We start from the raw sequence: 11,981 nt of genomic DNA, 5'->3' as shown, positions 1-11,981 counted from the left end.
GAAGAGTCTGTGAAGGTGGGTTCTGCTTACAATGGGCTTTGGGCTATCATAGGAAGAGAAATCTTTTATACCCTTTTGGTGTTTCCATGTGTAGGAATATGGAATATATTCTGTTAATGGTCTTCCCTTTGTTTTTTTCACAAAAGAGGAGGAAAATACGTTGTTTTGGGATTCCCTGATAGCTCAGTTGGTAAAGACTCCATCTGCAATGCACGAGACCCCAGTTCAATTTCTGGGTTGGAATGATCTTCTGGAGAAGGGATAGGTTACCCACTCCAGTATTCTAGAGCTTCCCTTTTGGCTCAGCTGGTAAAGAATCCGCCTGCAATGAGGGACACCTGGGTTGGATCCCTGGATGGGGACGATCCCCTGGAGAGGGGATAGGCTACCCACTCCAGTATTCTGGCCTGGAGAATTCCATGGACTGTATAGTCCTTGGCATCACAAAGAGTCGGACACGACTGAGAGACTTGCACTTTCAGACCTTATCACTCCCATCATACTCAGCATCTTGACCTCCAAGACAGCTTTAGACTTAATTCCTATGTGTTATCATGCTTGCTTATATTTTATGTCCCTACCACCAAGAGTTTTGGCATTTAGGCAATCAGTTTCTGTAATCAGTCCAGAACTCTTTCTTCAAAATTTCTGTAAACACCTACTGTTGCTTTCCCAGATTTAAACCAGCGTAAACAATTATGATTTAAAATATATGACCTTCAATTACTGGAAGATTTTGGCTAGACTCAAACTCCAGAGCCTCCCTACATTATCCTTTCAATTTGTCACAGGACCCTAAATACCATAATGACCCCTCAATTCCAGAGAGGGGGCTGTGATCAAGTAGGGCTTCCCTGGTGGATCAGACAATAAAGAATCTGCCAGCAATGCAGGAGACCTGGATTTGAACCCTGGGGTTGGGAAGATCCCCTGGAGGAGGGCATGGGAATCCACTCCAGTATTGTTGCCTGGGAAATCCTATGGACAGAGGAGGCTGGTGGGCTGCAGTTCATGGGGTCTGCAAAGAGTCAGATGTGACTGAATGACTAACACGCACAGGATCAAGTAGAAGAGTTGGAGAAAACCTGGAACTACTTGCTTGCGGTAACAATTGACAAAGGACAGAAGCTCAATGAAGCTAGTCGCCAGCAGAGGTTCAACACAGGCATCCGGGACTTTGACTTCTGGCTCTCAGAGGTATTTATACCTGGAAATGGTGTGGGCATGGGAGTTTAATACATGAGCAATTTCCTTGACTTTTCTTGGGAAAAGTTTGGGGACATGGTTGTGAATCTTGTTCTCCTTAAAGACAGTTTTCATCTGGCAGCTGTATTGCTTACCTTTCCATTTCCAGGCAGAGACACTGCTGACCATGAAGGATCAGGCCAGGGATCTGGCTTCAGCAGGAAAATTGCTCAAGAAACATCAGCTACTGGAAACAGAGATGTTGGCTAGACAGGTAAGTAGTATTAGAATTACACTCTTCTGGCCAGAACAGAAATGTTGGTGACTTTTCACTTTCCTGTCTCAGGAATCCATTTGAGAACACAGCTTTGCAAAGCTTAGCTTAGTATTCTCAACCAGCAGTCATTATAATCAGGTCAAATCCATAGACTTCAGAGCTGTTAACTTTATTATCATTAAATCATAGATTCTAAGATTCCAATAAAATGTGAAAGTAAAAATGTTAGTCACTCAATCATGTCTGACTCTTTAAGACCCCATGGACTGTAGCCTACCAGGCTCCTCTCTCCATGGAATTTTCCAGGCAAGAATACTGGAGTCAGATTCTAAGAAGTAGATCCTAAAAATGGTCTTGTTTACATTTTAACCATGCATATAAACTCACTCTCTTCCAAAGCTGATATATTTGATCTGGCATTTTAAAGAAAATAAAAGTTTATTTTTCAGAACTACTAAAAAAAATCAGATGGGAGCACGTGCAAGGCAGTCGAACTATATGTACATTGTGAAAGTTCTATGGAGCATTTCAGTTGTATCCTAATGTCAAGCAGAGAGGTGTCCTGTGAGCTATGATAAACATTCAGAGAGGTGTTAATTTCACATTGATGGATTTTGTATCATCAGCTTTATTTGGTAACACAGACACAGAAAGAACATGATGTCAAAGGTTTTCTTAGTTTCAGGACTTGATGATATTCTCTTGAACATCACTAGGGGGCAGACTTGAAATGCAAATAGACATAGAAGAGGCTGGCTGTGTTCTGAATGTGACTAGCCTGAGAACGTTGCCAAAAGAGAATCTTGGACATTTCAGTCACTCAGCCTGTGTCATATTCAGCACTGTGAAAAGATAACCCTGTTTGGAGACACAGTGCTTGTTCACCAAGGTCTTATTTTCCATATGGAGAGAGGAAGAAAACACAAGGGAAAACATCAGAAGGCCAAATACACAGTTCCAACAAAGTAGCCTTGCTATCTACAATGTCCGTAGTCTTGCCCTTATCCAAACTGAGTTAAAAGAGCATAAGGCCAAATTCATTATCTTCAAAAATGATCTATTTTCCACAGTCTTTGAATTTGAACTAGCAGTGTTTAAAGGTCTACTTAATACCTGCTGCTACTGCTACTGCTAAGTTGTTTCAGTCGTGTTCGACTCTGTGCGACCCCATAGACTGCAGCCCACGAAGCTCCCCCGTCCCTGGGATTCTCCAGGCATGAACACTGGAGTGGGTTGCCATTTCCTTCTCCAATGCATGAAAGTGGAAAGTGAAAGTGAAATCGCTCAGTCATGTCCGACTCTTCGTGACCCCATGGACTGCAGCCTACCAGGCTCCTCCATCCATGGGATTTTCTGGGCAACAGTACTAGAGTGGGGTGCCATTGCCTTCTCCCACTTAATACCTATACTACACTAATCATTGAGGACACTTGGGCTTTCTAGGATGCACTCCAGGACCTGAACACATTGGCTACAGATCTGATCTCCAGTGGAACTTTCAATACTGACCAGATTGTGGAGAAAAGGGATAATGTCAACGAGCGCTTTCTGAATGTCAAGGAATTGGCGGCTGAGCATCATGAGAAACTGAAAGAGTCATATGCCTTGTTCCAGTTCTTCCAGGACCTAGATGATGAAGAGTTCTGGATAGAGTATGTACTGACACCTCACATTGCATGGATAGTCCAGGAAAATAGATAATCCACCAAACATGTTCTTACTTAATGCTGAAATGAAATAAGTAAAATGAACGTTGGTTTTATTTTTATCAGTTTTTTTCACTATATGTACACAGAAGGAGACAGGCATGAAGGGACTGAGGAGAAGTTCACATACATTCTGGGAAGAAAATTAAGGAGCTGTATATGTTTGTTTTTTAGACTTCCCATAGCTCAAACGATAAAGAATCTGCCTGAGATGCAGGAAACCAGGGTTTGATCCCTGGGCTGGGAAGATCTTCTGGAGAAGGAAATGGCAACCCACTCCAGTATTCTTGCCTGGAGAATTCCATGGACAGAGGAGCCTGGTGGGCTACAGTCCATGGGATTGCACAGAATCAGACACGACAGAGTGACTAACACACATATGTTTGTTTTTAGATAGTTCATATGTGTTAAGTCCTCTGTCCATGAGATTCTCCAGACAAGAATGCTGGAGTTTGCTATTTCCTTTTGCAGGGGATCTTCCTGACTCAGGGACCAAACCCATGTCTCTTATGTCTCCTGCATCGGCAGATGGATTCTTTACCACTATGGCCACCTGGAAAACCAGATAGTTCATAGAATGTGTAATGCCCATTCTGAATTAGATAACTGAGCATTTACAGCTTATTGGACTGCTTATTATCATGATTCTTTCTGTGTCTTGCATTATCTAATATGCAACTGAACTCGACACTGGCAGAAAATGTTACATAGTACCTGTGCTTTGTGCTTAGTCATGACAGACTCTTTATGACCCTGTGGACTGTAGCCGTCCAGGCTCCTCTGCCCATGGGGATTCTCCAGGCAAGAATACTGGAGTGGGTTGCCATGCCCTCCCCAGGGGATCTTCCCAACCCAGGGATCGAAACCAGGTATCCCACATTGTACGTGGATTCTTTACCATCTGAGCCACCAGGGAAGCCCAAGAATACTGGAGTGGATAGCCCATCCTTTCTCCAGGGGATCTTCCCAACCCAGGGATTGAACTGAGGTCTCTGCCATTGCAGGCAGATTCTTTACCGACTGAGCCACCAGAGAAGCCTACATAGCACTTGCTATGGTATTATCGCTGATTCTTCAGTTCATTTCAGTTCAGTCGCTCAGTCGTGTCTAACTCTTTGTGACCCATGGATCACAGCATGCCAAGCCTCCCTGTCCATCACCAACTCCTAGAATTTACTCAAACTCATGTCCAGTGAGTCAGCAATGCCATTCGACTATCTCATGCTCTGGCGTGCCCTTCTTCTCCTGCTTTCAATCTTTCCCAGCATCAGGGTCTTTTCAAATGAGTCAGCTTTTCACATCAGATGGCCAAAGTATTGGAGTTTCAGCTTCAATATCAGTCCTTCCAATGAATATTCAGGACTGATTTCCTTTAGGATGGACTGATTGGATCATCTTGCAGTTCAAGGGACTCTTAAGAGTCTTCTCCAACACCACAATTCAAAAGCATCAATTTTTTGGCACTCAGCTTTCTTCACAGTCCAACTATCACATCCATACATGACTACTGGAAAAACCATAGCCTTGACTAGACGGACCTTTGTTGGCAATGTCTCTGCTTTTTAATATGCTGTCTAGGTTGGTCATAACTTTCCTTCCAAGAAGTAAGTGTCTTTTAATTTAATGGTTACAGTTGCTATCTGCAGTGATTTTGGACCCCTCAAAAATAAAGTCTGTCACTGATTCCCCATCTATTTGCCATGAAGTGAAGGGACCAGATGCCATGATCTTAGTTTTCTGAATGTTGAGCTTTAAGCCAACTTTTTAACTGTCCTCTTTCACTTTCATCAAGAGGGCTCTATAGTTCTTCTTCACTTTCTGCCATAAGGGATGTGTCATCTGCATATCTGAGGTTATTGATATTTCTCCCAGCAATCTTTATTCCAGCTTGTGCTTCATCCAGTCCAGTGTTTCTCATGATGTACTCTGCATATAAGTTAAATAAGCAGGGTGACAACATACAGCCTTGACATACTCCTTGTCCTATTTGGAACCAGTCTATTGTTCCATGTCCAGTTCTAACTGTTGCTTCCTGACCTGCATACAGATTTCTCAAGAGGCAGGTCAGATAGTCTGGTATTCCCATCTCTTTCAGAGTTTTCCGTAGTTTATTGTGATCCACACAGTCAAAGGCTTTGGGATAGTCAATAAGGCAGAAATATATATTTTTTCTGGAACTCTCTTGCTTTTTTAAAATTTAAAAAAAAAAATTTTTTTTCTCTTGCTTTTTTGATGATCCAGCAGATGTTGGTAATTTCCTCTGCCTTTTCTAAAACCAGCTTGAACATCTGGAAGTTCACGGTTCACGTATTGCTGAAGCCTGGCTTGGAGAATTTTGAGCATTACCTTACTAGCGTGTGAGATGAGTGCAGTTCTGTGGTTGAGCATTCTTTGGCATTGTCTTTCTCTGGGATTGGAATGAAAACTGACCTTTTCCAGTCCTGTGGCCACTGCTGACTTTTCCAAATTTGCTGGCATATTGAGTGTAGCACTTTCACAGCATCATCTTTTAGGATTTGAAATAGTTCAACTGGAATTCCATCACCTCCACTAGCTTTGTTCGTAGTGATGCTTTCTAAGGCCCACTTGACTTCACATTCCAGGATGTCTGGCTCTAGGTGAGTGATCACACCATTGTGGTTATTTGGGTCATGAAAATCTTTTTTGTACGGTTCTTCTGTGTATTCTTGTCATCTCTTCTTAATATCTTCTGCTTCTGTTAGGTTCATACTATTTCTGTCCTTTATTGAGCCCATCTTTGCATGAATGCGTCCCTTGGTATCTCTAATTTTCTTGAAGAATGCTCAACCACACAACTGCACTGATCTCATTTGTCTTATTTCTCCCCTGGTTCATCATGTTCATTTTCCATAAAACTGCTGATTCTTGTTCATTATCAGTGAATCAGAGGAAAGGAATGCACATAGGGCACCAAGCAGGACATTTTTTAACCTTTTTGGAAATAGTAAGATATTGTAAAACAACTATATCCCAATAAAAGAAATAGTAAAATATTTTCTACCTAGTCTTTCACCACGCTTCAAGGTGACGTTCAAACATTTTATACGCAGAACAAATCCAACTGCCATGACTGCTGTAATGTCAGTTTTTATGTCTATTTTACCTGAATTAATTATTGATATGGGCTTCCCCTGAGGCTCAGTGATAGAAGAATCCAGCTGCCAATGCACGGAGTTGCAGGAGACCCCTGTTCAATTCCTGGGTCAGGAATATCCCCTAGAGAAGGAAACGGCAACCCACTCTGGTATTGTTGCCTGGAGAATCCCATGCACAGAGGAGCCTAGCAGGCTGCGGTTCACAACGTCACAAAGAGTTGGACACGACTGAGCAGGAATGCATACCATATACATAATTATTGACATTAATAGAAGGTATATAAGCATATATGTTTGTATACATATATAGTGAGTATGTGTGTGTGTGTGTAATTTTCACATTTTTTGAAAGAGAAACAACAGTGAGTTCTTGAGAAAAGAGAAGAAGATACATATGTAGACAGGCAAAGAAATGTATGAGAAGGCTCTTCCAGTACGTTATTTTAATTTGTGTTGCTCTAAGTCCAATATTTTGCTGAAAGGCTCTGCCACTTATTAACTTTGTGATTACTGACACCAGAGTGTTCCAGAATTTACCGCCACCATACCCCCAGCCAAACACATATGCTTAGAAAACCATCTTTTTAGGATGTCCTCAGACGTCTAAAGTCTAAAAGTTTTCTTCTTTGGTCTCAGGGAGAAGTTGGTACGAGTGAGATCCCAGGACTATGGGAGGGATCTGCAGGGGGTTCAGAATTTGCTGAAGAAGCACAGACGCCTAGAAGGGGAGCTGCTGGCACATGAACCTGCCATCCAGGTAGGAATATGAAACCTGAAAAGACAGAGATAATATAATAGTAGCACTTCATGTTATGGATAAATATTAGGTTGGTGCAAAAGATTATGGTTTCAGACCCTAAATTTTAAATCATTATAACTAGCCTCAAACACATGTTTATTAATCAAAATAGGAAACATTACAATCAACACATTTTTGCCAGTGAGAAATAAGTTTGTATATTCCTGTTGCATAAAAACCCATGCTTCAGAATTCAGTGAACTCTTGGAAGCATTTTCTGCCTCCTGCTGGTTGTGATACATTTTCCCTGCAAAAAGTTGTTAAGGTGCTTGAGGGAGCGGTAGGTAGTCAGTTGGTAAGAGGTCAGGTAGATATAGCAGATATAATTGGGCTACAAAGGCAAAATTTTTAGCCCATTTCATCCAACTTTTGAAATGTTGGTTGTGTGACATGTGGTTGGGCATTGTTGAGGAGAAGAACTGGGCCCTTTCTGTTGACCAGTGACAGCTGCAGGCATTGCTGTTTTCAGTGCATCTCATTGATTTGTTGAGCATACTTCTCAGATGTAATGGTTTCACTGAGATTCAGAAAACTATAGTGGATCAGAGCAGTAGCAGACTACCAAACAGTGACCATAACTCAAAATATGGCTTTGGGAAGTGCTTTGGAGCTTCTTCTCAGTTCAACCACAGAGCTGGTCATTGTTGGTTGTCACATAAAATCCACTTTTCATCACACATCACAATCCATTTGAGATATAATTCGCTGTTGTTGCATAGAATAAGAGAAGATGATATTTCAAAATGATAATTTTTTTTTTTTTGATGTGCAGTCAACTGATGAGGCACTTGCTTATCAAGCTTTTTCACTCTTCCAATTTGCTTCAAATGTCAAATGACCATAGAATGGTTGACGTTGAATTCTTGGGCAACTTCTTGTGTAGTAAGAGGATCAACTTCTATGATCCTCTCAGTTGGTCATTGTCAACTTCTGATGGGCAGCCACTGTGCTCCTCATCTTCAAGGCTCTAGTCTCTTTTGTAAAACTACTTTAACTGCCATTGCACTGTATGTACATTAGCAGTTCCTGAGCCAAATGCATTGTTCATGTTGCAAGTTGTCTGCTAACTTTTGACCCATTTTGAACTCGAATAAGAAAATTGCTCAAATTTGCTTTTTGTCTAACTTAATTTCCATAGCCTGAAACACATGTAAAATAAATAGCAAGTAATAATTTATTAGCAAAAATCATAAAGCAAAAATTGTGTATTAAAATGATGTATAACTTAACTACATTTATTTAAGAATGTATTCCAATATCAAATGGCAAAGTTCAACAGTGCAAAACAGAAATTACTTTTGCATCGACCTAATAGGTTGAGGCTACAAAATGTGAAGGCAGAGTGCCAAGGTCACATAGACAGTTGGCTGTAGAGTTCACAAGCATTCTACTCCATATTGTGCCTTCTATGAATAAAAGAATCTGTGTAGAAACCCATGTCTTCCCTGGAAGGAGCACCTTTGACAGTCCAGGGCACAGTTGTTGACAATTAGGATGCAAGTTGGGACATCTGGAAAAGCTGTACCTGAGCTGTGCCATGTGGAAAGAGGGCAACTCTGAATGTTGGCTTGGCAGCAGGGTCACCCTGTGACCATCAGTCAGATCATGGAAAGTAGTCTAGTGCAAAAGCCAAGGTATTTGTCTGAATCCTTGATGAAGTTTAGCATGTTAGATCTTACTGCAGCTTTCTTCATTCTCCCAGGATTGTCAGGACTGCCTTGAGTACATCCAGTTTATAAATGAGCCAGAGGGTAGGAAGGGCTAGATACTTTGCTAGAAAACTGTGGATAAATGGGGAGATGCTATGGGGAAATATGACATGGAGGATGTGTGTTGTTCAGAATGTACTGGATGTGGCAGAAAGGCTGGGAGACAAAGCGGCCGTGGGGCGAGAGGAGATCCAGGACAGGCTTGATCAGCTTGTTCAACACTGGGACCAGCTCAAAGAGTTGACCAAGGCTCGGTGAGTTGGGGATAGAAGGCCAAATTCTCTTGTTGGATTGCAGGTATTGGGTAGGTATTGAGAAGACACTTAAGCGCCTGCTCAGCATCTCTCCCTAGCTACCAATCTCTTCTAGCTTCTAAGTCCCTGCTCAAATTCCAAGTCTTCCATTGAAGCTTCCTCTATGTACCCCAGGAAGAAATGACACTGTTTCTATGTCTCTATGATACTGTCTCTTTAGAGCTGTGCTTACAATTACTTGCAGCTGTCTTTTATCATTGTTGCCCTACATATGTTATCCTTTATACCACATTATCTCCCACATGTCTGTTTTACTTTCTGCATCTCCCCAGTTTTAACATTATGTGCAGTGCTTAGTAATAAAATAATGGAGTATTTTTCTCCCTTACACTAATACAGCCAAAATCTTAAAATCTTATAAGATTGTGCCACTTTGCTACACTTCCACTGCTCATTAGTTTTTTTTTTTCTTATTTGGGGTGGGGATTACTTTCCTGTTACAGAGGGATTCAGTTGGGAGAATCCCTAGAATACTTGGAATTCATGGAGAATGCTGAGGAGGAGGAAGCTTGGATTAGTGAAAAGGAAGCTCTAGTTGCCCAAGGGGATTCTGGAGACACTTTGGCTGCTATTCAGGTGAGGAACTGGCAGAATGAATCAATTTTCTTCTGTTTAATTTGAATCTTTTCTTAAGTAGTCAACATTTTTACCTGTAAAATTAGAATCTTTCTTCTGGTGGAAGAAGAAACTTTCAGGTTAGTTCTTAGCATAGGATGTTCTTGATACTAAATATTTTTCTGCTAGATGGAATGTTTCCAAGAATTATTATACATACATTTCAACATGGAGAAATACTTCTGTATTAGCTTGATCAATATTCACTCCCAAATCCAGAAGTTTCAAGTTGCATGGTTAGTTATAAACAGTATCACATGTATTCCTTTGGCTCTTTGGTAAGACTGCCTTTCTGGGAAGTGAGGAATTTGGGAAGAGAAATTTACTGGCGCTACTCAGGAATAAGTGAGCACTCATGTACTCTGCCAACTTAGTTGAATCATTGCTGGTGAATGGCGTCAAAAAGAATCAGAATGCGAGTGGGACAGATTGTTCATTTTGGAAGTTTTGATTCTCACTGACTCATTCACACAGAGCTTACAAAAGAAGCTCGAAGCTTTGGAGAATGACTTTGCTGTCCATGAGATTCGAGTGCAAAATGTGTGTGCTCAAGGAGAAGACATCCTGAGTAAGGTGAGATATACTCCAGGGATTCCAGGTCAAAAAAAAGGATCTTCAAAAAGTGATTGGACCAAATATAGAATCATGAACATTGCTAAAATCATGCACAACCTTGGTAATCTCTTCTAAACTGCCTTTTTGTTATTGTTTCAGCAAACAATTATCTATTTAATTATTGCTGTTTTCTGGAAGCTTTTTTTCAAGGTCTTATAGGTATACTTTTTAGATATTTAAAAAGCATTGGTATATGGCAAAACCAATACACTATTGTAAAGTTAAAAATAAAATAAAATAAAATAATTAAAAAAAGAAAATATTAATAAAGCAAAAAAAAAATCATTCATTGACTCATACTCTATGCAGAATGGGGCTTCCCTGGTGGCTCAGAGGTTAAAGCGTCTACCTGCAATGCAGGAGACCTGGGTTCGATCCCTAGGTCAGGAAGATCCCCTGGAGAAGGAAATGGCAACCCACTCCAGTACTGTTGCCTGGAGAATCCCATGGAGGGAGGAGCCTGGTAGGCTACAGTCCATGGGGTTGCAAAGAGTTGGACACGACTGAGCGACTTTACTTTCACTTTCTATGCAGAATATGACATTTAAAAATATTTTAAACATGACTTGCTTTGGTTATAAAGTACTGTAAGAATGTGAAGAAATTTCTTTGACCTCTAGAGATGAGGACCCCACTGAAATCTCTTTATAATTTGAGAACCATTCTTTTGTTTAAATGATAGTTTTAATAGAACCTCAATAATCTAAAGGCTGTACAAAGAATCCTAAAAAGATGATTCTGTACCTTTGAGATGCTTATGCCAACTAAGAAGATCACACTTACATGGACAAACAGAAGACTGTCCAAATGCTGGACAATATCATCTGGGTAATAGATATTCTATTATAGATGAATAATAGAATAATTTCACTGGACCTAGAAGAGAGTAGCTATATATTTGGAAGGAGAGAGATGAAAGGTTTTTAATAGTGCAAAGGATTTCACTTTTCAGGCTCTGGACATTCATCAATATATCTATCTCTCCTCCTTTCAATCTCGGTAATACAGGGGGAAAGTCAACATAAAGAGAAGATTTCTAACAAGATACAGGCTCTAAATGAAAAGATTCCTTCTCTGGCCAGGTCATTGGCTGTTTGGAAGTCACAACTGGAAGATGATTATGACTTTCAGGAGTTCAACTGGAAGGCTGATGTGGTTGAGGCCTGGATAGGTATGATGTGTGAGGACCAGAGGCTTCCCAGGTGGTGCTAGTGGTAAAGATCACACCTGCCAATGCAGGAGACGTAAGAGATTCAAGTTCAATCACTGGGTTGGGAAGATCCCTGGAGGAGAGCATAGCAAGCCACTTCAGTGTTCTTGCCTGAAGAATCCCATGGACAGAAGAGCCTGGCAGTCTACATTCCATAGGGTTGCAAAGAGTCAGATACAACTGAAATGATTTAGCATGCACTCATTTGAGGACGATGGCCTCTGGATTTGAGGAAATACTGAGAGTTCAATTTACTGAATGGATCCCAGGGCTCTGTTGCTCAACATGGGAAGAAAGATGCTCCCTTCATCACCCACTCCTATCCTGTCTGAGCACAATTACAATTAAAGTCACATATGTGCAAAAATACCCACGCATCAGATCAGATCAGATCAGTTGCTCAGTCGTGTCCGACTCTTTGTGACCCCATGAATC

At 41.0% G+C, this 11,981-nt stretch overlaps 1 protein-coding gene across 1 annotated transcript in view; it reads left to right on the top strand.

The window, feature by feature from the left end:
* Positions 1–11,981, top strand: part of SPTA1 (spectrin, alpha, erythrocytic 1) — an 86,416-nt gene that overhangs the window by 61,241 nt on the left and 13,194 nt on the right. The window contains 8 exon segments of the mRNA XM_010846842.1: positions 1,033–1,197; positions 1,355–1,459; positions 2,906–3,114; positions 6,921–7,041; positions 8,925–9,046; positions 9,550–9,682; positions 10,196–10,293; positions 11,335–11,507. Coding sequence (XP_010845144.1) covers positions 1,033–1,197; positions 1,355–1,459; positions 2,906–3,114; positions 6,921–7,041; positions 8,925–9,046; positions 9,550–9,682; positions 10,196–10,293; positions 11,335–11,507 — 1,126 coding nt within the window.

Source organism: Bison bison, unplaced genomic scaffold (assembly GCF_000754665.1).
Source record: "Bison bison bison isolate TAMUID 2011002044 unplaced genomic scaffold, Bison_UMD1.0 scf7180017864240, whole genome shotgun sequence".
In the NCBI taxonomy this organism is placed as follows: Eukaryota; Metazoa; Chordata; class Mammalia; order Artiodactyla; family Bovidae; genus Bison; species Bison bison.
The sequence above is the reverse complement of the archived record's forward strand: the minus strand, read 5'-3'. Positions and strand labels throughout refer to the sequence as shown.